Consider the following 26,259-nt stretch of genomic DNA (forward strand, 5'->3'; position numbering starts at 1 on the left):
GCTGAGGCTGGCTTTGAACTTGCAATCCTCCTGCCTCAGCCTCCCCGTTGGCTGGGATTACAGGTCTGTGCCACCTCACTGGCCTTTGTGTTTTCTTTAAATGCATCAAATACTCCTCATTCATCCTATAAGTGGGGAAACTGAGACCCAGGGAAGGGAAAAGAACGTGTCCTTGGCCAGCCCTTGGGGAACTGTGTTCTCCTGGTTACTCTTTCCCAGCCATGCCTAGGAACTCACAAAGCTCTTCCCATTTCCATCCCCGAGAAACCGCCCAGGGCGCTTCCAGTCTACAGGGTGCCCAGCTCTAGGCGGGCCCCTCAGTACCTGGGCCATGTCCAGGGCGCCCATGACCGCAGCGAAGCTGAACATGTTGCCCATAGTCCCCCTCAGCTCGGCCGCCAGCTGGATGGTCTTGTGCAGCAGCGCTGCTCGCTCCTCCGCCGAGCCGGTGCAGCCCAGGATGTCCACCGCCAGCATGATGGACATGGTGTGGAACCTGTCAGAGCAGCGGGGTCAGAGGGAGCGGGGCCAAGTCCGCGGGGAGGGGCCCTTGCCACTGTCCATCACCGGCGATGGGCAGAGTCAGAGTGAGAAGTTATAACGGATCGCTGAGGTTAGAGGGCGCGGCCAGCTGAGGGGGACCAAGGCTCAGTGCTTCTGATTGGTCAGCATGCTCCGGGGGCGGGACCAGGGCGCCTGGGGCGGGGCTTGAGGGAGTGGAGTGGGTCGCGCACGCGGTTTTAAGAATCCGCTGTGAGAGCGGGGCCAAGGCTGTGGACAAGGGGCTGCAGCCGGATAATCCAGAGATAGCGGGCGCAGGATGGCTTTGAGCTGGATATCAAGAGTTGCGATTGGCCAATGGGTGGGAGGCGTGGCCGGAACCCAGGGGAGCGGGCGGACAGGCTAAGGAGCCCCAGGGCTTCAGCCAAGCCCGATCAGGTAGCCCGAGCAGGTAGCCCGGGGGTCCCCCGCGAGTCCCGGGGCGCGGCGCCTGCCTTACCTTTCCAACAGGTCTAGTCGTAGCTGACGGCCATGGGGGAGGGTGAGCAGTTCCATGCCCCAGCGGACTCCCATTAGGGTCTGCATCTCCTTGGTAACGCCCAGTATCCTAGCAACCTGCAAGGACGCCCAGAGGTCTGATTAATTTCCTGTCAGCACTGGCCCAGGTCATCTGGGAGTCAGAGAGTTCCTTCTAAGAGGCCTAGCTAGGAGGCCGGTTTGAATCCCCGCTCCACCGCTGACCCTCTACAGGAGCACGGAATTCCATCTTCCTGAGCCTCCTTTCCCCATCTGAGAAATGGGGGGAAGGGGGCAATGTCCAGGGGTTCCCCGCGTGTTGAATATGCAGTTAAGTTTAAGAACCAGAGTGCCCTATTCCAGATGGCAAACCTGAGGCCCAGGGAGGGAATGGGCTTGCCCAAGGCCACACATTGGGCCTAGAACCTTCCTCTTTCCTGCCCAGCGCTCTCCATGAGCAACATCTCTGCCTTGTCTCTCTTCTCTTCTCCCTGGCTCGGAGACCAGCGTGAACAACCCTCTCCCCCCGACGCAGAGCTAGAAACTGGGCACAAAGAGAACTGGAGTCCTTGGGTGGTCAAAGAAATACTAAAAAGCAAAGACCCAGGTGTTGGTGATTTATGGGAATGTTTTTCCTTATTTATCCACGAGGGAGCTCGCGGGTGGGGAGTCAGACTTTCAGTCCCTGGACACCGCGGAAGGGCCCTGGGTGCCTCACAGAGCCGGCCCCAGTGCATTTCAGCACTGCCTGGCTCAATGCCAAACCCACATCTGGAGGAAAACGGAATTGGGGAACCAGGCCCCTCACCACCCTGACTCCTGCCCCAAAGCCAAGGATAAAGCTGCTGTCCCCACTCCAGTCCACACCCAGCACCTACCAGGCAGTCAACCTTGGTGACATGTCGGGCCAGTGTCCGGGCATCCACCTCAGCCAGCAGCTCCTTGACCTTTCGCAGAAGGCCCACCTCCAGTGGCCGGTTATCTTTGGGGATCAGTAGTGATTGGAAGGTGGCTGGGTTGAAGGAAGAGGTGGCTTCTACAATGGGGGCTGTGAAGGACTTGCCCCGGTCCCCTTCGGGGACCCCATTTTCTGACAGTTCCTTTAGTCTTTCTCCATAGCTCCTGGGCTGCCGGTTGGTGGCTTCTACTGCTGCCCACTCTCGGCTGCCCCGGATGGGAGGCTGGAGTTGGCAGTAGTGTCCGGAGTCTGGGTCATTGTAGCTGCTGAGTGATGGGGACGGGGAGGCCTTGGAGAGGGTGTGGGAGGGGCTCGAATGAGGACCCTTGTCCGACTCTCCGGGAGGCTTTGAGGCACTTCCGGAACACAGCTGGGGCTCGCTGGAGCGGCGGGCCACAGGGGAGGCAGGCAGTATGGTGGCAGAGGGGGCTGCAGGGGCGGCATGGACGCGGGTTACTGCAGAGAGCAAGAGAGAGGACTAGTCACCACAGCTCCCCACCAAGCGGGGTTCCTCATCCCTGCTCCCTAAAGAACAGGCTCCATCCTCCACGTGGGAGGGACACCCCCCTTCCCTACCAGGATGGAGACCAGGCCCAGCAAACTCAGGCAAATGGTCAGGACCACAGGCGACCCCACACCCCTAGCCTGCAGCTGTCACAGCCTCGGAAAACCACAAAACTACTTGGAGGGGAAGCTCAGGCTCTCTGGAGTTGATTGTGCCAGTGGAGTTAGTTCTGGATGAATGGGCAGTAATAATTTACTAGGGACATGCTGTGTGCCCAGAACTGGCAAAATGCTGGAGATACACAGGTCAACAGCAGTGAAAGCATCACCAAACATCAGAAGTGAGGAGCTGGGGGCAGTGGCACATGCCTGTAATCCCAGCAGCTTGGGAGGCTGAGGCAGGAGGATCACAAGTTCAAAGCCAGCCTCAGCAACTTAGTGAGGCACTAAGCAACTCAGTGACCCTGTCTCTAAATAAAAATTTTTAAAGAGGAAATGAGGCTTAGTGGTCAAGCACCCCTCGGTTCAATCCCTTGTATTAAAAAAAAAATCAGAGGTAAGGTCTGGGGGAGTGGCTCAGGGTGCGGCACTTGCCTGATGTTCATGAAGCCCTGGGTTCTATCCCCAGAACCCCAGCAAAAATGAAATAAAAGAAAAACCAAAACCACAGGTGATACATACTGAGAGCTCTTATTGCCTATGCAATCCTTCTTTGCACATTAATCTATTTTACCCTCTCAATGTTCCATGAAGTAAATACTTTTATGATCCTTACTCTGCAGATGAGAAAGCTAAGGCTCAGAGAGGTTAAGTGACCTGCTCAAGGTTATCCAGCCAGCAAGTGATAGGAGCTCAGATTTCAATCTCCACCTCTAGGCCACTTGACCCTGCCACCTTGCATAAATGATTTATGTCATCAAACATTTCTGGTAAGGAATTTGAACTTGGAGGTATTGCTTGGAAGGCAAGTTTGTGGTTCTGACAAAGTTGATGGCCTGTATTTTAGGAAGGATTCATGGTGAGCTCCCCTGAGTTTAATCCCTAGTCCCTGGGGCGGGGGTTTGGAGGGGAAGTATTGAGTAAAAAAGCCACAGAAATATGTTAGGATCAAGAGTTCCACCAGGAGGCTTGAGGGCAAATTCTTGCAAGACATTGCTCTCTGAGAAGAGCAGCAACACCAGAACACACGAGAAACAAAGACCAAGGACAGACCCCCGCGCCCCCCACCAATGCTGGCCATACCAGTGCTGTAGGCAGGGGAGCTGGGACTCTCTGAGATGGGGGACAAGGGCGAGTGCAGGTCTGGGATCTGGTCCATGCTGAGGGCACAGCTGCGGATAGAGTCCCGAGGGGTGGGTAGCGATGAGCTGTGGACAGACAGTTCCGTGAGCAGGAGCCCAGAGGGCAGGGCCTCGCTGGCTCCTGGGACCCCCTGAACCTCACAGGAAAAACAAGTTCTGGGATTATGGAGTTCAGTCTCTCAATGGACAGGCACCAAAACTATAAAGCCAGGAGGAAGGGCTGCACTGGGCTGGGGTGGCACCGCAGGTCACAGGGTCCATCCTACCCAGTCAGCACAGCACGGGCTCCCCTTCCCCGTGTCCCCCACACGAGTCTGCTGTCCTTTTCCATCCCTGCCCAGCACTCCCCTCTCTTAAATCCAAGACCAACTTAAGAGGACAAGATCTGGGGGACCCCAGCAAAGCTAAGGCTCCTCAGGCTCTCTGTGTCTTTCTTATCCCTAGAGGAAGAAGGGGAAGGGACAGCTAGGCCACAACCCTGCTAACCCACAAGTACCTTTGAACAAATCAGACATTTTCCCAGCAGACAAACCCCTCACCTGTGCCCTCACCATCATAAGTGGAAGGCAGTGTGGATTTTTTTGTCCTCCACTCTTGTGGGTGGAATAGGGGTGTAGAAAACTTTGTGCAGTCCACAACCTGCACAAATGTTTCCTTTCCTGGGAACCTTACCCAGAGAACCTTGGAGAACTGTCTGGGGAGAAGGAGTAGCAGGAAGGGGCCTGAGGGGCCCAGGTCTGCCAACCTGGCTCCTCCTTACTACTCCCACGCTTTGCTCTGGATGCCTTGGGCACACATGGCCTGTGGATCCTGGCACCATTATGTTCACTGGTTCCAAACCACAGACCAGCTGCCTGTTCCCTGAAGGGTTGCCATCTATCCATTCCTAGGCTGGCAGTGCCCAACCCAGGCCCAGGGAGATGGGCCACGAGGGCCTAGCCCAGAGCACAAACCTCTTTGCAAAGAGCCAGGAAAGCCACAGAAATTAGCAGACTTTGAAGTGAACAAATCTGAATCTGGGTTTGAATCTTGATCCTACCACACCCCAGCAAGGGCCTGCCCTGCTCTAAACCCATCTCCTCATCTACAAAGCAGGGGTTAGAAGACCCAGGGGAGACGAGGTTGACAGGACCACTTGGTCAGCCCTCAGCCCGGGTCAGGCACCCTAGGGCCTCAGGCACCATTAGCTGCTATGGCTTTTCCTGGGCTCCCGGGCCTGGTCTTACCCAGCCTAAGGGGCAACCAGGTGTCATTAAAATGTCACTGAGAATATTCTGGTTCCTGTGCAGGGATTTCCACACTGCAAAGCCAGGGGGTGCTATTTGAGTGTGGGCCCTTTACAGGTAGATGCACGGAGGTAAGAGAGGAAGGACGGGCCCAGGACACCCGCCAACGAGCGGCAGAGCTGGAACTGGGATCTGGGTCTTTGTCCTGGAGACCCTCTGTTCCCTCCACCGCCCCCCACTGAGGCTCCAGGAGACATCTCGCCCAGCTCGGCATGCCTGGGCCTCCCCTTCCCCACCAAGCTCGCTAAGTACACCCCCATTTGACAGCCGGCAGAATGAGGCCTGGTGCGGGGTCCTGGCTGACCTGTTGGAGCAGCCATCGCTGCGGGTGACCTTGTCAGCGGTGAGCCCGTCTGTCATGGTGACGCTGCGCCGCTTCATGTGGCTGCCCTTGGAGCCCGAGGGGCTGGCTGGGCTGGCAGCCTTGCCCGGGCCCAGGCCGTAGCTGGCCTCGAGGTAGCGCAGCGGGAAGGTGCGGTTGACCGGGCAGTAGATGATGGCCCCGCTCTGCTCCGACACGGCCTTGCGGCTGCCCACGTGGTAGCGCACGAGGGCGGGCACGTGATCGAAGCTCTCCTGCTCGAAGAGGTACTGGATGTGCGTGTAGCTCTCGCCCGCCTTCACCACCACCTTGTTGATCTTGAAGTGCAGCGCCTGGTTGCGCCAGCGGCACGTGAGCACGTAGTCGCCCAGGCTGGTGAGCGAGTCCCGGATGAGGAAGTCACCGTTGCGCTGCACCAGGGTCTCGGAGACCTGCGGGGGGCACCGGAAGGCTGGAGTGTGGTAGGGATGGAAGAGGGCCAGACCCAGGGCCAGGGACACAGTGACTCAGGACTGGGGGGACACCAAGGCTGACCCAGACTACAGAGACATCTGAATCTGAAGCTTGGGACCAAGGACACAGCGACCCAGATGCAGACAGGCCTCCTCAGGCAAACGTGTGAGCCAGGCAGAGAAGCAGCGTGAGGGTGCAGAACCAGAATGAGTCAGGCCCTGTGTGCCTGGAGGATGAGGACTGAAGCCACTCTACCTAAGGGGAACCCTGAGAAGGGCCAGGCCTGGGACCCAGGTCTCAGGCCAAGGCAGCCCCAGCTCCTCCAGACCCTGGGTCTCTGTGACTTCTATTCCAGGGTGTGTCATGGCTGCCCACTCCCAAGCCTCTGTGCCCCAGATCCAGGGCCACCACCTCTTTTCTCGGAAACACTGGTGCCCAGGACAGGGCCTGGCAGAGTTGGTTCTTGGCTAAGACTCATAATGTGAGTGAAAGAAGCAATAGGTGACGTGTCAGCCCCAATCTGTGACTTACAAAGTCACCTCAGCCTGGAAACTCCACTTGGTCAAAACCAAGTAGCCCAGAGATAGATGCTCACTAACCAACACACAAGAGGCTGATACACAGGCCAATAGCAATGAAAGAAATAAAAATAAAGCCAAATTCATTGAGCTCACTGGTGTCAGACATTACTTAATTTTCACAGAGGCTCTTTAAGGTAGATACTATGATTGTCCTTCATTTTACACATGGGGACATGGAGGCTCAGAGAGGTGAAGCAACTCTTTCAACATCACACATTAAATGGCAGAGCTGGACCTCATCCCAATCCACTCAGATGAGCCTGTCAAGCATCAGGTCAGGGGCTCTGGTGGCCAGAGCTGGATTTTGGACTCTCGGAGCACTGGCAGAGGGATCCAGGGCGGATACCCCAGCCCAGGGCTCATACCCCAGCCCAGGGCTCTCTCACCTCTCGTGGGATGCGGCCATGGTACCAGGCGTGGCTGCGGAGGTCTGTACTGCTGAGTTTGAGTTCTTCCTCCAACTCCTTGTGCAGTTTCTCTGGCGAGGAGTCCAGGATGTACTTTTCCTTGGAGAACTAGATGGAAGACGGCAATAGTTGGCATCCAATTCAAAGCCCCCTCTTCCCTTCCTCCCAACCACACCCTGCCCAGGGGAACTTCTTCTATCCAGGAATGCTGGGAACAATAAGGCCTAGGTGTGAGAATGGCCCTTACACATGGGTCCCTATCCCAGCTAAAAAAAGAAATCCCAACTAATTCCTCTAAGCCATGCCCACAACATTCCAGGCCCTGTGCCATGTGCCAGGGGTGGGGATAAAAAATCCAAGCCCTGTCCTCAAGAAGCCCCTCGGCTTGTCAGGCATGGTGGTGCACGCCTGTAATCTCAGCAGCTCAGGAGGCGGAAGCAGGAGGATCGCAAGTTTGAGGCCAGCCTCAACAACTTAGCAAGGCCCTAAGCAACTTAGTGAGACCCTGTCTCAAAAAAATAGAAATGTCTGCAGATGTGCTCAGTGGTTAAGCACCCCTGGGTTCAATCCCCAATTAAAAAAAAAAGCAGGTGGGGAGGAAGAAAGAAAGAAAAAAAGAGAGAGAAAAAAGAAACTCCTAGGCCAAGAGGCAAGAGGCAAAAGCAGCCTTGGAGCGGGCGCAGTCAGCACCACAGTGCTGGACAGCGGCAAAGGGCCGGGCTTTTCTAAGGGAGATCCCACACGGCGAGGTGCCCAGGAGGCGCCTGCCTGGGCCCCCTTCCTGGGGGAGAGGGCAACCAGGAAGGCTCCTCGTGGGCCAGGAGCACCACACACTTCCCGAGGTAAGGGGAGGGAAGGGAGGGAAGGTTCCTACAGGTGGATCTGGAAGGTCAGGCTGTAGGTCCCCCAGGCAAAGGCCTGGGGACAAAAGCAGAGCTGGGGACAGATCCATTCTGGGATGGAGAACCATACAGCACGAAGGCGGGGAAGGCAGCCACAAACAGGGGCAGAGGACCCCACAACACGCTTTGCATTCCCTGAGGCCCACCCCCCTTGTAATCTCAAGCAGCCCTTGCCCGGGAGGAAACTGCAGGCCAACAGGGACGCCCAAGGCCGCCTACTGGAGCCAGTGCCCAGGCCCTGCCCTCACACCTGCCCTAGTGGGAGATTCCTGGTTTCCCGGTTGCTGTGACCCGAGGTTAGGTATTACCCAATCCCAGGAGCCCTAAAGCCCGGGGGAAGGGAGCCCTGCCATCAGGTGCACCCACCACAGAGCCCAGCTCAACCCTGGCTGTGCCATGGAGGTACCTGGGCCTCAACTTTTTCTTCAGTAAAATGGGTACAATGACAGAACCTGCTTCACCCCATGGCCAGGATAAACGGAGACACACCACAGAGCACTGTGGCTAACACAAAGGCGTCCCAGTCACTGGGAGGACCTGAGACATCTCTCCTCTCCCCTCCCTCAGCCCCAGGCCCCAAAGAAGGCTGCTCCAGCACAGACAGATCCCAGAGCTGGCTAGCAGGGGACAGGAAGACAGGGCAGCAAAGGTGAGTGTCTCCCCAGGACACCCTGCTCTCCAGAGTCCTGTAGTCCACCTCTGGCCTCCTCAGCCCCTCAATAGATCTCAGATTCTCATGCGGCAGCACCATATCCACCCCTCAGCTCCCACACTGGCTGGCTTTCCCTGACCCACGCTGCTCCCTGGACGGCATGATCCCAGCTCCAGAGTTATCTAGAACCTCCCACCCCACGCATTCAACAGTGACTCATCCTGCACTCTGGTCCTGCGCCGGGCTAAGGCCCCAAGATGACCAGGATGGCCCTCTGGCCTGGGGGAGCCCATGCAGATACTGACATCAATCCCAGGTTCTCTGAATGTTTGGAGATGCCCAAAAGTTGGGGGCAGAATCAGGGATCCCTTCCCTGACAAGATGAGGGGCCTGAAGAGGCCAGAGAGGCAGAGTAAAGAGGGGGAGGGAGGGGGCAGACAGGAGCTGTGGGAGGGGGCGGCCAGGCAGCGCCTGCAGGCAGAGCTGGGAGCTGAAGGTGGGCATGAGAGGAAGAGAAGCTTCCATGGGCTGCGAGTGGCAGGGCGGTCGTGGAGGGCAGCGAGGCTGACCTGGGGAGCTGGGGCTATGCACAGACCACAGCAGGCCCCAGAAGGAAGGGCTGGGGCAGGGGCAGTCTGCTCCTGGGGCTCAGCCTATGCAGTGACATAGGGCAGGGTGTGTGGTGGGGAGAGGGCAGTGGATGGGGCGTGGGAAAGAGGCTGGGGTGGGAACAAACTCCAGGTGAAGATCCTGGGAGGATGATGGGACACTTTGAGGTGGGCAGGGCCAAGGCAGGAGTAGTTTGGCAGTGGGCCCATGAGAAATTGAGCTTCGAGAAGCTGCAGGGCTCCGGGGACAGAGGTGGGAACGAGTGGTTTGTACAGGTGCAAGGGGCAGGTGGGGCCTAAGGATGGAAGGTCAGCACATGCTCTGTCCATAGTGGAAACCCGTACCCCACAATGGCAGGGAGGCCCAAGGCTGAGGTGAGATTGGGCCTTCTCATCTACCCCACACCTCCTTAAGGGTCCTGGGTTCCTAGGGGTCCCCGGTGTCTTTCCTCACACCATACTAGACCCTGGGAGGGAAAGGGGGGAAGGGAACCATTCCCCGGCCTTCCGAGGGTCTTTCCCCTTGACAGAGTGTGCACTTGGTACTCCCCCCAGTCCCTTGGCTGGAGCTAGAGAGGCATGGGGTGAAGAGGGGGAGGCGGCTATGTGCTAAAGACCTGGCCCCAAGACTCTGCCACTGTGTGACCTTGAGCCAGTCACTTCCCCTCTCTGTGCCTGCATAGCCTCTGTCTGGTCTGTAAAAGGGCTCTGGGAGACTTCCAGCCCTAATCAATGGCTAGAGAGAATTTGGGAGGGAATCAACTTGGTCCTCCTACACTCCTGAGAGTGGGAAGCTTAGGGTCCCTGTATTATTCTCACCCTCAACCTGGGGGTCCCCAGCTCCCAAGAGTTGAGGGGGGGTTGGGGTGCGAATGCAGCATCCCTGAGCTCGGTGCACTGCTATTGGCCAGAGATGATCTCACCGCCTCCCGGCCTGCGCTCGCCTGATTGGCCAGTGCCTGGATGCTGCGCTCCGCTGCCGGCGGGGCCGTCATTCAGGCGGGCTCCGAGCGTGTGTGAGCCTGGGGGAGCGCAGGGGTGACGCGCCCGGCTGCTCCCAGGGGGCCCGAGAGGCAGGAGCGCGGAGACCCCCCGGTCAGGGTCTTAACCCCTTCCCACCAGCCCGGGCCCACCAACCCCGCTCTAGCTCTCTTAGGTGTCCCAACCTCAGGCAAAGCCATCCCCAGATGATGCTCCGCAGAGAGGCGGGGTCCGGGTCCTCCCCTCCACCCCCTTCCGTTTAACCCTCTCTCCGCCACGGCGCGTCCTGCGCAGCCCGGCCAGCTGGGCTGGGAGACCCGCACCCCGAGCACGCCCGAACCCACCTCAAGGCAGGAAGGTGGCGGCTGCTCTGGCCACAGCCGTGGCACCCGCAGCATCCCCCAGCTTCCTGCCCCTCAGCAGCCTTCAGACCCCAGCCCGGAGCCCCCGGTACAATAGGAAGCCAGGTTGCCCGGGTCACCCGCAGGGGGACCGGCAGGGCTGGAGGACCCGTAGGGCGCCGGGGACCCCACCTCCCGGAGCCGGTGCCCCAGCTCCACGCTACTGCTCCTGCGGGGGAGGCAGGACCGGACGCGCACCCCGCAGCCCGGAGTCTCCGAGCGGTCGCTGGACCCTGGCCCCGTGGAGCGTCTGGGTGCCAGGAGGTGAGGCTGGGCGACCCGCCCCCTCCCTCTGCCCACCGCCCCCTCGGCTGCGACTTGCCCGGCTGCGGCTCTGGGCTCCCGGCCGGGCCGAGCAGCCGGGGGTCCCAGCCCCGGAGCTGGCAGGGGCCGAGCAGCCCCCTCACCTGCACCTGCACGAAGGAGCCGCGGTAGAAGCAGCAGGCGGCGGCGGACAGGGCGCTCCACAGGCTGCACCGCTCGGTCATGGTGCGGCCGGGCGCCGGGGCCGCGGACCGTGCAGGGGGCGGCGGCCGGCGGGGCAGGGGCGCAAGGACCGACCGGGCTGGGCACCGGCTGCGCGTGCCTCTCGGCGGCGCGATTACCTCATCGCCTAGTCGGGGGAGGAGCGGGGAGGCGGGGCGGGGAGACCCCACCCTCCCGCCGGCCGGGAGGGGAGGGGGCCATTGTTCCTCCCTCCGCCCGCCCCCCGCGCCGAGCCCCTCGCCCCCCGCGCTCCAGTCCCGCGCGCCCCAGCCGCTCCCAGCCCGAAAAGCCGCGCCAGCACCTGCCAAGGGAGACGTCACGGCGGGCAGCGAGATGGAGTGGGGACTCCTGGGCCGGCGATCGGGGGTTCCTTCCTACCCATCTCGCTGCACCTCTCCGTGACCAGGAGCGACCGGGAGCGGGCAGGGACTTTGAATGAAATCACATCGAGAGCTGGAAAAATCCCTGCATGTGTTTGACCAAATCCTTTGTGGCCTCGGAAGTCTCGAGAGCAGGGTTTCTCAGCTCTGATTTGGAATCGCAGGAGGCTAGACCGACTCTGGAGGTGCACAGAGCTAGGAAAGCTCAGGGGTTAGAGGGTCACTCTGGGTTCAACTCGCTTCTCCTCTAACTCTCGGTGCCGCCACCCTCCAGTCTCTTCTCTGGGAGCCCCAATCTGCTCCTGCGGAGAATGCCTCTGGCGAACAGCTGATACCCGTGCGCCTGTTCGGACTTCACAGAACTTTTTAAGTGATGGCTGAGCCGATGCATGGTGAATTGTCAGGCACACAGTAAGTGCTCAGTTAGTGCACGCTATTTTTTCAAGCTTAAGTGCCTCAAAATCTAGACTTTTTGTCCTTGGATCATGGTCTCTCTAATGAAAAGAGAGCCCTTGGTGATGCATCAGTCAGGCCTGGTGAACAAATCTTTTGGACAGGCTGTGTGACCTCAGGCAAGTGAGTTCACCTCTCAGGATCCTGGTAGTTTATTTTCTGAAAATACACCTGAAACTCTGAGCATGGAGCACAGAACTTAACTTGAAATTTTTGAATCCTCACTTTAGAATCAAAGGATTCATGTCAAGGTTCAGGAACTTTGGTGAAATTTCTGAAAGCTGGTGCACCCAAGATGAGGCCCTTGGGCAAGGAATAGAGTTGGGAGACTATTGCTCCCAACCCTCAAAGGAGGCTTGGAAAATAAAACCAACCTCCCTTTGACTTTAGCTCCTGGGGGATTGTTCGACCAATTCCACGAACAGGTGTCATTTCATTTATGATGTTTTTTAAAAACCTACATTTTAAACTTCCCAAACTTAAGGAAAAATATAGAGCCAACAATGCTCACAGGGATCTCACTGCCTTGCCAGGCAGCTGGAACTTGTGGGTGCTGAACATGTCCCCTGTGTGTCCCACCTGTGGGCTTTGGTCCTCCCATGGCCTCTCCCCTGTGGTATAAGCAACTGGAAGAGGAGGCGGGCGGGCGGGCGGGCGGGCGTCCTGGCTCACCCCACTGGCCTCAGACCTGGCCTGCCTGGGCCACCGCCAGCCCTTCTCGGCCTCTCTCTCTCTCTCTCTCTCTCTCTCTCTCTCTCTCTCTCTCCTTCCGTTCAGGCCCCTGTGCAGCTGCAGGGGCCTGGCCTCATGCTCCTCCCACAGAAAGTCTTCTTGCCCCCCAGCTCCCCCACGGTGGAAAGTCATCCCTCCCTTGGAGCAGACTCCTTGCTTCCTGCGGGAGCTGCAGGTGGTGGAGGCACAGCCGGAGCCCTTCCTCCTCCACTCAGCATCTGCTCAGGGCAGAGCGATGCGTGCCCTGCCCTGGGCTCAGGTCCCCTCCCGTGGGCATGGGCTCACTGGGCCCACACCAACACCAGGTTGGAGACACCACTGTTACCCCATTTCACATGAGCCAACACTGAGGCTCAGACGGTGACGTGCACAGCCAACGTGGCAGATCTGGGATGAAAACTTGGATCTGGTGGATCGCAAAGCACAAGCCCAAACCACTGTCCTTCTGTCCTGTGGGCACCTGGACGGAGAGCCTGTGAAAGCAGGGCCTGGCAGGATGCTCAGGACTCAGCCTGGGGCCTGTCTGGGGTGGGTGCTGTGTAGCGGAGGGTCAAGGACGTTGTGTTGTCTACGCATCAAGTCGGGTGCAATCCCACCTCCATCCTGTACCAACTGTGTGACTGTGGGCAAGTCACCGTACTACTCTGTTTCCCAGCTGCAGAGGGTGCATGAAGGCCTTCCCTGCCCTCTGAGGAGGGGAGACCTCAAGGACTTCGACCAGGAAAGAACGCCTCTCCCCTGGTGCCCAGAGCAGCACAGGGCCTGCACACAGTCGGCCCTCAATGTTATTTTGGTACCCAGGGATTTAACCCAGGGGTGCTTTACCACTAAACCACATCCCCAGTCCTTTTTACTTTTTTATTTTGAGACAGGGTCTCGCTAAATTGCTGAGGCTGTCCTCAAACTTGTGATCCTCCTGCCTTAGCCTCCCAAGTCCTGGGATTACAGGTGTGTGCCACCAAGCCCGGCTCAAATGCTGTTTAGCATCACTATTGCTATCATCATTATTTCAAAACAGCATTTTCAACATTCTGAGTGCCCAGGACAAGCGAAGCTCTTGATGGATGTGCACAGTGCCCACTGTCTGTGATGAAGGTCCCGGTTGTCCCTCCCACTGCCCCTCCCAGAACGGGCACACAGCAGATGCTCAGAGACTGGGTGCCATCAGGGTGCACGAGACACCCGCGGGGCCCTGTCCATCTGGCAGGCAGGCTGGGTCTAGTGGTCACAACATCTGGACGCTGCGTCAGGGGCCAGCAGAGAACCATGGCGACCCAGGAAGAAGCTGCCGAGAGCGGACCCACACCCAAGCACTGCGTCTCCCTGACGCTCCTCCTCCTGGGAACAGGTCTGGCTCCTCGCAGGGCCACCCTGGTGGAACCAGCTCTGAGCCCTCCAGGGTCCCTTGACCACCCCGCCCAGGTCCTCCTACCTTCACGTAGTCCCCACCAGTCTCCAGCTCTGCAGCGGCCCTGGAAAGAGAGAAGAGCGGTGAGTGCCCCCAGCCCAGCTCGGCCCCCAGTCACCAGCCTCTGCCCACGTGCCTGGGCCAACACATGGTCCTCAGGGGCCCAGGGGTGCGTCCTGAAGGCAGCAGGCCCTGCAGCTGATGGCACTTGATGAAACCCAAGTCCCTGGCTGCTCCTCCACCCTCCCGCTGTGCAGCCCAGAATAAGACCCTCAGCCTTTCTGAGCCTGGTTTCCAATCCATAAATCAGTAGTAATGACAGCCCTCACTAATGAGGGACTCGGGGAATAATGCCTGCCACCTTCTCAGCAGAGTTTGGGTGACTTCCTGAGTCGCTGTCCTCACCTGGCTCTGGACACCTCACTGTCCTGGTTTTCTTCCCGCTCCCTGCCTCCTCCTGACACCCCACTGCCACCCAGTACCCCTGACTCTGCACACTGGAGGGCCCCAGTGCACAGCGACCCCTGAGTGGTGGTCTGGCACAATGCAGAGCCACTGCTGGGGATGGCGGCAGGTGCAGGGAGTCCCTCCACCTTCAGAGGGCCCCACGGGCCTGGAGGAGCTGCAGGGCTGTTTCCAGATGTCCCTCCTGTGAGGACAGCCCTGGCCCTGGCCTTGACCATGCCCTGGGCACCCGGGCCGCCCCTTCCACAGCCACAGGCCCTTGTCGTCTCCTGGGCTCCTGCTGCCGTCTGAGGCCTCTCCCAGTTTCACCTACAGACAGCGCTGCTGTCCCTGTGGGTCCTGGGCCTCGGCTGCCACCAGCCTGTCTCAGTGATGTCAGTTAGTCTTTCCGATGGCCATCTGGGCCTCGCCCGCCGCGCCCAACCACCAGGCACGCAGGCCTCCCTTCCTAATGGATCCCGCCGCTTCTCCGGCTGTGTCCTCCCCGCCCCTCTGCCGCCCTGTCCATCCTGGGCTCTCCCTTGGAGCTGTGGGCGGCCCTCCTGCTGGCCCCCTGTGTCCACTGTCATAGTCCCGGTCAGCTTCTGATCCATGGCCAGTAGGCACCAAAGCAGGCCTGGGTCTCACAAACCACCCGACCCTTGGGGGCTCCCAGCTCGCTCTCTCGCTCGCTCTCTCTCTCTCTCTCTCTCTCTCTCTCTCTCTCTCTGTCTCTCCAAGTTGGGGTCACTGCCAAGGTGGTGGCCTTCAACTCCAGGGCTCCAGCCATCCTCCTGCCCCGGCCCCTCCTCACAGGTGCGAGGAGGCGTGTGCCCAGCTAAACTTCCTTGAATTCACTTATTTAGTGGTGCTGGGGATGGAACCCAGGCTTCCTGCGTCCTGGGCAAGTGCTCTGCCACTAAGCCACACCCAGCCCTCTCTCTTGAAGAACAAAATTGACCCTCCCTTCCCTGAACACATAATTCGTTATTCAGATTGGAACTTCTCTCTCCCTGGGACAGGAGGGGGCTGCCTTTATTATAGGTAAATAGGCATAAACTGGGTCAGCTGTTGCCACTCTACAAGGCCCTGTGGGGTCTGGTGGTACCCCACTGCCTCTCTTGCCAACCCTCCAACATGTCTCCCTCCATCATTCTGTCCCTCGTTCTGCCTCTCATTCCGCCCCAGCTGCATTGATCTCCTTGGTAACTCATTCCTGCCACAGGGCCTTTGCACCTGCTCAAATGCTCTGTTTAGAGTGCTCTTCCTCCAGATCTTCATGTGGCTCCCACTGCCCCCACTTTACTCAGGGTTTCACTTAAAGTCACCTTCTCAGAGTACCCATCCCCAACCATCCCCCCTGGAAGAGCCCCTCGCCCTTCACTCGGCCTCTACCCTGCTTTACCTTCCTTAATTTTTTCAACCCCTTCCTGAAATGACCACTGTGCATTTATTTGTTGATGGAAATTATGGGTTGCATTGATTTTGTCCCGTTTGCCGTTGAGCCCGAGTCCCCAACATGATGCCTGGCATACAGTAGGAGATGAGAAGGTGTTACTTAAATTAATGCAGGAGCAGCAGACAGCCCCCACCCGCCAGGACGGTCAGTCTTCCCATCAGGCTGGGCCCTGCTTCTCTGGCCAGGAAGGGTCTCCTCCTCCATCTGCATGGTGTGGAGGGAGGGCGGGACCGTGGAATGTCTGATGCTCCAGACAAGAGAGAGCTGGGCTAAGAAAATCCCAGGATCCCTCCAGCTCTGAGACTAAGGCTTCCCTTTGAGCCCCTATTCCCTGTCTTGGCATTCTGGGCTTCCATATTACTAACTTTCCCTCCTTGAAAGTCCTTCCTGACAGCTAACCATTGTCCCTCAAGCTGTAGGCTTCTGTCTGTCCAGCTGCAGTGGGAGTGAGGTGAAGCAGGGACCTCCCACCCCTCCACCCACTCTTCCCGGGTGAGGTGTCCCATCCCAATGCTTCCGGCCATTCAGGCCCGGAAATCCTCCCACTGCGGGAACAAATTGGCCAGGACACTGGGATCACCCAGCGCTTCCTCCGGCTTCCTGTCCACTTCCCCTGGAGCTCTGGAGCTGAAGCAGGCCTTGGGGATGGGTGCCCCAGGGGTCGGCCTGGGTGGAGCCCGTGAGGGGGGCCAAGGAAAAGTCCCAGGGTGGGAGACGGAGTTCTGAGGTCCCACTGCAGCCCGCTCACCTCACCCTGCCACTCGGCCACACTCCAGGATCCCCAGGACACATGACCACTAACGGTCCACTGACCATGTCCACTGACCGTCTACCACCATCCCTGGCCTGCACCAGCACCACTGACCTCCTGCCTCCCTCTGGGGCCCTGTGACTGTCCCACCACAGCGTCCTGTTAAAATGCGATCCTATAATCCCAGTAACTTGGGAGGCTAAGACAGGAGGATGAAAATTCCAAGGCCAGCCTGGGCGATTTAGCAAGAGCCTGATCCAAAATAAAAAATGGCTGGGGATGCGGCTCAGTGGTACCCCTGGGCTCAACCCCCAGGACTAGGGGGTGGTGTCAGCTCACACTTGCCGCTGCCCCTCCCCCAAGCCCAAGTTCAAGCCCAGCTTCTCGCTGAGCTCCGCCCCCACCATCGCCCACCCCTCAGAGGCTTTGCACTTTCTGTTCCCTCTGCTAGAACACTTTTCCTTACAGACCCTCCCAGCCTTCCGCCCACCTTCAGGTCTTCTTTTTAGGGTCTTGCTAAAGAGTCCCCTCCTCGGTGACGCCTTCCTGCCTGGCCATGTCACCAGAAAATAGGACCCTCCTAAAGTCCAGCCTGCACCCCTGCTTAATTCTGCCATTTCCTTGGCCTTCACGGGCTCCTGTGCATTTCATCGACTGTTCCACCATGGCCACACCCACTCCACTAGGCACTAGGCAGGGGTTGGGGGAACCCCACTTTTTTAGCAGACATCCAATTTTTTCTTTCCTTTTTTTTTTTTTTTTTTTGGTGCTGGGGATGGCACCCAGGCCAGTGCTCTACCATGCAGCCACATGATACTTTCCTAAGTGAATGAATGTCACAGCAGCCCTCTGCATCTCTAGTCTTCCTGGCTTGGCCTCTGCAGGTATCCCTCCTCTCTGCTCTTATCCGTCCTTGTATTCTGGGCTCCAGAAACTTCTCCAAAGAGTTCCACCCCCCTGCGGCCTCAGGGCCTTTGCACATAAAGTTGCCTCTGCCTAGGCCATCTTCTGTCCCTTATGACCAGGGTGATTCCTACTTAGCCTTCAGACCTCAGTTTGCTTGGGGATATCTAGAATCCTGTCCCTCTCACCACAGTGACAAAATCCAGATATCAAGGGGCTGGGGATGTGGCTCAAGCGTAGCGCGCTCGCCTGGCATGCATGCGGCCCGGGTTCGATCCTCAGCACCACATACCAACAAAGATGTTGTGTCCGCCGAGAACTAAAAAATAAATATTAAAAATTCTCTCTCTCTCTCCTCTCTCACTCTCTCTTTAAAAAAAAAAATCCAGATATCAAAACATCCATTTGTAAAAACTCTACTCCAATAATTAATTAATTAATTTCTTATTATATGACTTAAAAGCTGCTTCCCTTCTGATCTTAGTGGTGAAATCAATTAAATAATAGTGACAACTGAGCTGAAACTGGCCCATTAATCAGCGGCATTAATTATTTAATAACCAGCCCCTTTAGCTGCCTGTATTAACGGATTGTTCTGATAACTGATACCACTTATTGCATACATTAGCTTAATTAATTGCATTAATGAGCAGTAATTGGAGCCCATTACCCTTTAGCTCCCAGTGCATGTGTAAATCTGAACTTCACCCTCAGGACCTCCGTCCCCCGCCTGCAGGGACCCTGGAGGGGAAGGGGTGGGAGACACTGGCCTCCGGCTCCACCCTGGCCCTCCAAGCGGTGGCCGCATCCCGGAGTCCCTGGGACCTCAGGGCCTGGCCACACCCCACGGCGGAGTCTTCCCCCTTCTGCCCACCCCTTGTCCCTGTCACCCTGTAGAGGGAGCCCAACGCCCTCATCTGTGGAGTGGGCACATGGTAACCATCTCCCTCGGGCTCACAGGAGACGGAGGGCGCAGGCCTCCCTGGTCCACCTGGGGCCCTCCTGTGCCAGTCCTGGGGGACTGCAGTGTCCTTCCCTCTGGCCCTCACTCGCGGTGGCAGACAAGCAATAGCACCTTGGTGCTGAGGGGCCGAGGACAAAGAGAGCAGGTGGAAAGCCCCATTGCTGTGGGACACCGGCCACAGGGCCTTGCGCCCTGCTGGAAGGACCTGTTAGCCCAGCCCTGCGCACGGGGCAGGGAGCTAGCCTGGGCAGGGTGGGCCGTTCTCCTAGAGCTTTGATTCCCTGGTGGCACTGCGCCCTGAGCTGCGAGACTCACAGAAACTTCCCACCGTGCTGAGCGCCAGCTGAACTCCATGCTCTCAAGCCCCACCTTCCAACAGAGGAAGGACACTGAAGCCAGAGGGTGGCCCTGGGGACATGGCTGGTCAGACTAGCACCTGCCCGCCCCAGGCTGGGGCTCCGTGCTGCGCCCTAGCAGGGGGGCTCCCTGAGAAACTAGGAGCTGCCCCGGTGGAAACGGGGAGAAGCAGGGAGGAGGGGGCAAAGAAACAGTATTTCAGACCCACTGGAGCCCAGAACCCATGTCAGGAAGAGGGGATGGGGGAGTGGGCGGGAGGCCCCTGGGGCTCTCGAGAAGGCCTTCAGCTGGGGGTGGTACTGTGACCCCAGCAAGTCCCCTCCCTGGCCTCAGTTTCCCCTTCTATAGCAGCAGATCCCATTGGCACTCTCCCTGCCGTTACAGGCCTCAATCCTGAGGAGCAGGTGCTGCTCTTGCACCCAGTCTACAGACGGGGAAGCTGAGGCTCAGAGAGGAATGGGATTTGCTCAGTCAGATACAGACAGCCCCTTGGTGTCTGAGCTGCCAAGATTCTGCCCCGGTCCTCCCCAGTCACCCCACACAGGCCCAGCAGCCTGTGAACAAGGTCCCCTGAGGTTTGGGATGTGGCTGCAGCTGGGGGTGGTGGAGCTGTGGGGGGAACAGCCCATCCTCCCGAGCAGGCCCAGTTCCCACAGACCAAGGCGTCCGGGGGTCTCGGGGACTGTGAGAAAGTTCCACAGGAAATGAGAGCCAGGAGCAGCTGGGGCCCTTCAGAAGACAAGGACCAGCCGCCTGGAGCCCAAGGAGGCTGCACAGGCTGGGCCAGCAGGACCCCTCCCCCGGTGGGTAATCGCTACCAGATGCCCGGCAGCTGACGTCACTCTGCAGGGCTGAGAGGGTCGCGGGACTCTGGGGAGAGTTGGGAATTCTTGGACCAGGATCAACATTCCGAAAGGAAATGGGGAGGGGCGGGTCCCAGCCCGTTCCTCGTGCCTGGCACCAGAGGGGGGCAAGGGGCAATGCGAGGTGCCCCACTCTCCTTCAGGGTGCCACCTTGTCCCAGTCTCAATTTCTTTCCAAACAGCCCCCTTGAGAGTGGAGGTTGGGGACCTGGGTCTTGGGGGTGGGAATCAAAGGACATTTGGGTGCAGCACCAGACAGGCAGGACTGCAATCAGATCCCTGTGGGGGGAGAGGTCCTCTTCAAACAGGAGCCAGGGGCTGGGGGTGTGGCTCAGTGGTAGAGCACTTGCCTAGCAACACACACACACCCACCCACAACAACAACAATAAACAAACACACTAAACACAACGGGCCCTCCCCTGATCAAGGCCAGACAGCGTCCATCTTGCTGAGGCAAAGCCAGGTCCTTGCTGGGGCCTCCCAGGCCCTACATTATTTAAACCCATTTCCTCTGATCTCTCTTCCCACCTCCCCATCTGCCCCATCCTGCTCTGCTCCAGCCATTCTGGTCTCTGCTGTTCCTCAAGTAGGCTTCCACCTCAGGACTTTTGCACAGGCTGGTCCCTCATCTCCTTTGTTCAAGCATCCCTTTCTCACTGAGACATTTTTTTTTTCCTGACTAACCTTCCTGTATAGCCACCACCAGTTACTTCCCCCAAGACTAATTTCTTTACCTGTTTTTAAATTTTCCTGGTAGCTCTTTTCTCCTCTAGTTGCCCTTATACCTCATCTATCTACTTTACCATCCGTCTCCCCACCCTGGAATGAGGACCCAATGAGGGTGGGTTCTGTCCGCTGTGCTCACTGCTGTCTCTCCAGAGCTAGGACAAGTCTGGGGCATAGTAAATACTAAAATGCATGCAGTAAATATTAAGACGAACGAAATGCCAACTCCGCTGAGGGAATGATCTCCAGCATTTATTAACCTCTTTGGTGTCATCATTTGTAAGGTGACTCTGGGCGCCTTTCCAGGGCACTGTGGAAAGTCATTTGAAATAATGGTAGAAGAAGCGTGGAGAGGACTGGGCTGGAGCTCAGCGGTAGAGCACTCGCCTAGCACAGTTGAGGCACTAGGTTCCATCCTCAGCGCCACATAAAAATAAATAAAGTATAAATAAATAAATAAAATAAAGTAAAGGTATCTACAACTAAAAATAATTTTAAAAAAAGAAAAAGAAAAGGCTCTGAGAGTTTTACTTGCAGGAGTGAAAATGTGGCTGAGCCAATAAGCTTGTGGGCTTAGCGGGGGGTCAGGCCTGGGAGCAAATCCAGGCTCCTGTGTTCAAGCTGCGACTCCAGGAGAATCCCTTCTGCTCTCTAAGCCTCAATCTCCCCACCCGCAAGATGGAGCAATAGAAGTATCCACTTTCAGGGACCCCTTGGGTGCTCGCCTCCTGAAAGCAGGATGGTGATCAACTCTGGTAGGACCCTGGCCTGGCAATTCCTTGCATTGCCCCTTGCCCCCCTCTGGTAGAGGCAATTGGGGACCCCTTCCCCTCTCCAGGCCTCGCTTCCTCTTCTGTAGCATGGGCTGAAGGAGGGTGCCAGGCTCTCTGGGAAGGCCGCTGGGCTGTTCGGGAGCGGAGGGCCCCTCCTCCCCTCTTCCTCCACATCCCTCATGATCTCAGCAGGGAACAGGGCACCAGGAAACTCCTGCTGCCTCACCTCTTCCCCTTCCTTCCTCCAGCCCCAGGTGCACCCTGCCTCCCAGGGGTTGGGGGAGGGATAGTCTCCCCAACTCAAGGAGCAGCCACTGGAATGACTCCCTGGGAGGTCCAGGAAGGGGTACCCCATCTTCTCACTGCCAATTCTCAAATGCCCTCCTCCTCCTCACGCTGTGTGGACCCTCAGAGACCATCTCAGGCCCATGTAGGCTACTGGGGAGCGGGAGGCCTAGGGCAGGGCAATCCAAGGACCCACAGGGAAGGCTGCTCTCCCGACTCCCTGGCACAGGGCTAAGGTTTGGGGACTCTTAGAGAAATGCTCCAACCATCCCTGGTGGGCAGGTGGGACACTAAGTCCCAGAGCACCGGGAAGGAGCTCAATCTGGCCTGCCAACCCCTACCCCAGGACACTTTGGGAGATGGGGGACAAAGTCTCTCCACTTCTTTGGTCAACTCCAGGCCTGATGCCAGAGGCACCTCCAGGATCAGCCGGCCTCTGCCCACAGGGGAGAGAGGTGTGGGCTGGCCTGGGACTTGGCGCTCTCGGTTTCTCCAGACCCTTGTCAGAGCTCTGGCTGGGCCAGGGGAACGTTCCCAGTGGTTAGGGGCAGGGGCCCAGAGGTGTGCTCAAACCTGGTGCTGACTCCCACCAGCTGAGAAGCTGACAAGCAAAGCTTTCTGTCCTCATCTACTAAGTGGGGATGACAAGAGTCTCTCTCTCTCTCTGCTGGGACTGTCGTGGGGACAAGACGGGTGGATGCTCGGCCGGCGAGGAGGCAGGGCAGGGGACAGAGTCACACCCAAAGGAAGCTGGCTTAGAAAAGTTCTAGATGTAAACCCACAGCCGGTTGGTCTGCCGCCTCGGGAACGCGGATCTCCCCCTCAGACCACTCCGGTCCCGCGCTGGTCCTCCCCGAACCCAGCTCGGTCACTCACCTTCGGGGCCCCAGCGCGGGGCACCTTCTGCCCACTGCGGTCATGTTTGCCCACGGTGGCAGCCTGGAGCCCGGGCACCCCCTCAGTCCGGCGGCTCCCTCCTTTCACTGGCCGCGGAACTGAGGAGCCGAACGCGGGACTTTGGGGGCGGGGCCTGACCTACAGATCCCGCCCCCGTCACGCCCCTTCTCGGCTCTTTCCCACTCCAGGGATAACGCCTCCCCATTGGCCCCGCCCCTCTGCTCCCTGGCTCCTCCCCGTGCCCGTCCGTCAAGGTCCAGGGCCGGGAAGGCCACGCCTCCCGGAGCACGCCCGCTCCAAGGCCCGCCTCCCCCGCTGATCGCCTCGCAGTCTGGAAAAGCCACGCCCATGGACACGCCCTCCACCCCGCCTCGCCCCGCCCCACCCAGCTCCCGCGAACCAGTCAGCGTCCCGGGTGCGAGGGGCGAGGCTCCCGGCGGAGTCTCAGACTTGCGGGGTGCCGGAGAACGCCCCGGGACCTCTCCTGCCTTCTTCCCTGATACAGTCATTCTCTTCCACCCCTGAATGGAGCCGAGTTTAGGAGGCAGCCAGGGTTAGTGGAAAGGCATTAGTTTTATTAATTGTAAATAGCATTCCCACTTAGGGAGTGTTTGCAGTGAGCCAGGAACTGTGTTAAGATTTTTCAGAAAAAAAAAAAAAAAAAGATTTTTCAGGTGTTAGTTTTGAGTCCTCACCACAACCCTACAAGGTGGGTGCTATTGTTGTGCCATGGATCACATGATAAAACGAGGCTCAGGGGAACAGACTTTCCAAAGTCAGGCAGCCTAACAGGCAGACATGGATGCACTCTGCAGTTTTACAAGGTCCTGCTCCTACTGAATGGGGGTCTGGACTCAATGACAGCTCAGCACACAAAGACTGCGCTTAGTGTCCCTGGGAAAAGCCATCAAAAAAAAAAAAAAGGTCCCAGGGGAAATTTAAAAAAAGGTCCAGGACCCAGCCCTGGAGTTGGCCAGCTGGCTTTTTTTCTCTTTATTTCCAAAAGCACAGCTCACTGGTGTGACTTGGGAAAAGACTGAAAAGCCAGCGACTCCTTTGGCTGGAGTCAGGGATCTCCAGGGGTCTGAAGCGCACGGCCCTGGTGTTTTGAAGGTGCTGGGTACAATGAGGTGGAGGAGCATGCAGCCCCTGGAGGCAGGCAAATCCCAGCTCCACGGACCTTGGCTGAGTCTCACTTTCCCAATCTGTACATGGGGCTAATAATAGAATACAGAGTTTTCAGTGTGATAAATGCTCATGAAATAGGAGCTATTATCATATTATTGCTATTTCCGTTTTTGCATGAACTCAGCTTCCCTATAACCAAGTTAAGTTGACAAATGGTTTTCTAGACCCAGTGGAGAAATGTCATCATCTAGCAGATTTGAGTGATTCATGCGAGGGGTCCAGGGCAAGGATCCAGGATCTTGTGCCCTCCCTGTTGGAGGCTATCAAGGGCTTTGGAGTCAAGTTCACATCCTAGTTTTGCAACTTGAGAGATGCCTGACCACAGCATATGACTTCTGCTTCCTGAATCTCAGTTTCCTCATCTGTCATGTGTAAACAGTAACAGTATCTCCTGGTGAGTTTTCTTTTGAGAATCACAGGTGAAGGGTTCAGCACAGTGCTGGGTCTATACTAAGCACTTGGTTAATGTGCAGTTTTTCTTTTTTAGCACAGATGTTTGTGCAGGGAGGCATATTGGTAGGAAGCTGGAGACACCATCCCTGCAAGTCCACCCTCCCCTGCCCTGGTGGGTACCTACCCTTCTGGGTGCACATCCCTGGGAGCTCTCTCCTCTTCTATGTCTGCTATCGGGTCCTCAGGCTTTCTTGTAGGGTCTTCCTCCACTGCTGAAAGGTCGGGTCCCACTGTCGAGGTGCCCTCCAGGGGGGCATCAGCACCCCCTATCACCTCCTTGGGTGCTTCCAAGCCTGGCAGGTCAGGCAGACCTCGAGGACCCACCTCCTGGGCCTTCTGCACCATCTTTTGGTTCCGAGTCCTCTTGATGCCAGGACGAGGCATGGTGCCCATGTGGCTATACATGTCACTGGAGCGGGCATAAGCTGGAGGGCTCTTGGGAACTGTCACCATGTCATCCTGGGTGGCTTCAAAGGTGTCAGACTCCAAGTGGGACTGGGCACTGATGGGGGTTGAAGACCGTCTCAAAGTGAAGGACCGAGGGAGGTTGGAGAGACTCCCAAAGCCCTTGAACTTGAAGAACTCTGGCAAGGAAGAAGGGGAGGAAAGGGAATTAAGGGCAATGCCAACAGGAACATCATAACAATAAAAGTACCCAGCGAGGGTCCCAAAGAGTTGGGGGCTTCATTGACACCCCCTCTCATCATTCTTACACTCCCAGAAGTGGGAGACCACGGTAGCTTGGAGTCAGAGCCCTGGACTTGAATCTCTGTCGTTTCGTATTCTGGCTGTGTGACCTTAGGCAATCACTTGTTCTCTCTGATCCCCTTCCTTCACCTCAGTAAAATAGGAATTATAGTATCTACCTTCTATGGTGACACAATGACAGTGAATTCTGTATTTGTGTGTGTGTGTGTGTGTGTGTGTGTGTGTGTGTGTGTGTTAGATCAGGGAAGGGAGTGTCCAAGCCAGTCTGTGCTCATGGGGTGAGGGTGAAGGGAAGAGGGGGCGGTCACAAGCGTGAGGGTCCCCTTGTCTGTGGTTTTCTCCTTCCTGTCGGCTGAGCCCATGTTCCTGACTCGGGCGACAGTGCTCGGGTGATACCATCTCCCCATTTCCGCAGGGGTACACAAGCATGTGAGGCCACTCTTTCCTCCCTGGGCTGTGGGACTGTCCCTCCTCACAGCCACCACTTGACTTCCTTAAGGCCTCAGATGAGCAAAAAGGAAAAGCGCTGGCAGTTTCCACTTTCCAGGCATCCTCCACGCCTCAGACCCTCACACCCACACTGGAAAATAGGTAGGATGCCCCATTTGACAATGATGGAAACTGAGGCCCAGAGAGGGGAACGGACTTGCCCACAGTCACACAGCAAGGCCCAAGGCTCTGCACTTTGGGCGTGAAAGCTCTGGGGCTTTCTTTCCAGCCTTGCCCACCCCACCTGGTCTCAGCCCACCAGACAGCTCTGCCGTGCCACTGAGGCTGCGCCACTGGCTTTGCCCCCAGGCACTAGGGATCTGGAGGGATGGTAGTGGAGGCAGGGAGGGAAACTGAGGCCTGAGTCCAGGACTGGGCTGAGCCTTGCTGGATAGCCAGTGAGGTCCCAGTCAGTCTCTGGCCTCAGTGTTTCCATCTGTGGAATGCAGCCACACCGTCCCTCCCCTCCCCTGCTACTGTCAGGTCAAAGGAGACAGGGGACAGGAGAGGTCTGCTGGACCTGAAGGCCGTCCACCTAGGCAAAGAGACAGAGCAATGGTGGGTGTACCCCTCCCAGCCTGGTTCTAGTAGCTCCCAGCCTCCTGGCTGGTGGGACCTGGGACAGTGCCCCATGGCACCCCCACCTGCCCCTCCAAGCCCAGTAACTCCCAAGAGATCTTCCTGAGAGCCAGTGAGAAGCCCGGGTCAGGGGATGGGTGTGTGAAGGTCCCGGCCAGGCAGGGAGGTCAGAGAGCCCCGGAGAAGAGCAGAGCAGGGACTGGGAGTCCCTGGGTAGGGGGACACAAAGACCGAGAGAAAGATGGGAGCAGAGATGGGCACCAAACCAGCCAGAGCGACAGAGAGAGCCTGCACCGGAGCTGGCGGGAGCGGCGGGGATCCCTCTGGAGACAGACAGATGGACACAGAGGAAACCGAAGGAGGCCGTGCTGCCGGGCAGATGTGAGGGAGGCCGGGGCGGAGGAGGCCGGGGCGGACGGTCAGAGGACCGAGGACAGCGCACTCACTGAACTTCTTGCTGGTCTTCTTGGGTCCCTCCGTCATCTTGGCGAGCTGCGCGGAGCCAGGGCAGCCGGGGTGCCTCCCCCACCACCCCTTCCCCTTTCTCTGGCCCTCTGGCTGCTTCCTCTGTGTATTTTTAAACCACT

General features: G+C 57.8%; 1 protein-coding gene across 2 annotated transcripts in view; it reads right to left on the minus strand.

The window, feature by feature from the left end:
* Sh2d3c (SH2 domain containing 3C) overlaps window positions 1–26,197 on the minus strand; it is a 29,287-nt gene extending 3,090 nt beyond the window's left edge. The window contains exons 1-9 of one of the 2 annotated variants that reach the window (XM_026386475.2): window positions 26,119–26,197; window positions 24,021–24,480; window positions 13,857–13,896; window positions 6,809–6,937; window positions 5,371–5,819; window positions 3,722–3,846; window positions 1,896–2,431; window positions 1,001–1,116; window positions 325–496 (exon numbers count right to left, since the gene is read on the minus strand). In XM_026386475.2, the coding sequence (XP_026242260.2) occupies window positions 325–496; window positions 1,001–1,116; window positions 1,896–2,431; window positions 3,722–3,846; window positions 5,371–5,819; window positions 6,809–6,937; window positions 13,857–13,896; window positions 24,021–24,480; window positions 26,119–26,155 (2,064 nt within the window). In that variant the 5' untranslated portion in view covers window positions 26,156–26,197. Of the gene's footprint in view, window positions 1–324; window positions 497–1,000; window positions 1,117–1,895; window positions 2,432–3,721; window positions 3,847–5,370; window positions 5,820–6,808; window positions 6,938–13,856; window positions 13,897–22,234; window positions 22,327–24,020; window positions 24,481–26,118 lie in introns of those variants that run through there. The other variant, XM_026386477.2, reaches the window with a different exon arrangement.
* Between the last annotated feature and the right edge of the window lie 62 nt (window positions 26,198–26,259).

Source organism: Urocitellus parryii, chromosome 4, assembly GCF_045843805.1.
Source record: "Urocitellus parryii isolate mUroPar1 chromosome 4, mUroPar1.hap1, whole genome shotgun sequence".
NCBI lineage: Eukaryota > Metazoa > Chordata > Mammalia > Rodentia > Sciuridae > Urocitellus > Urocitellus parryii.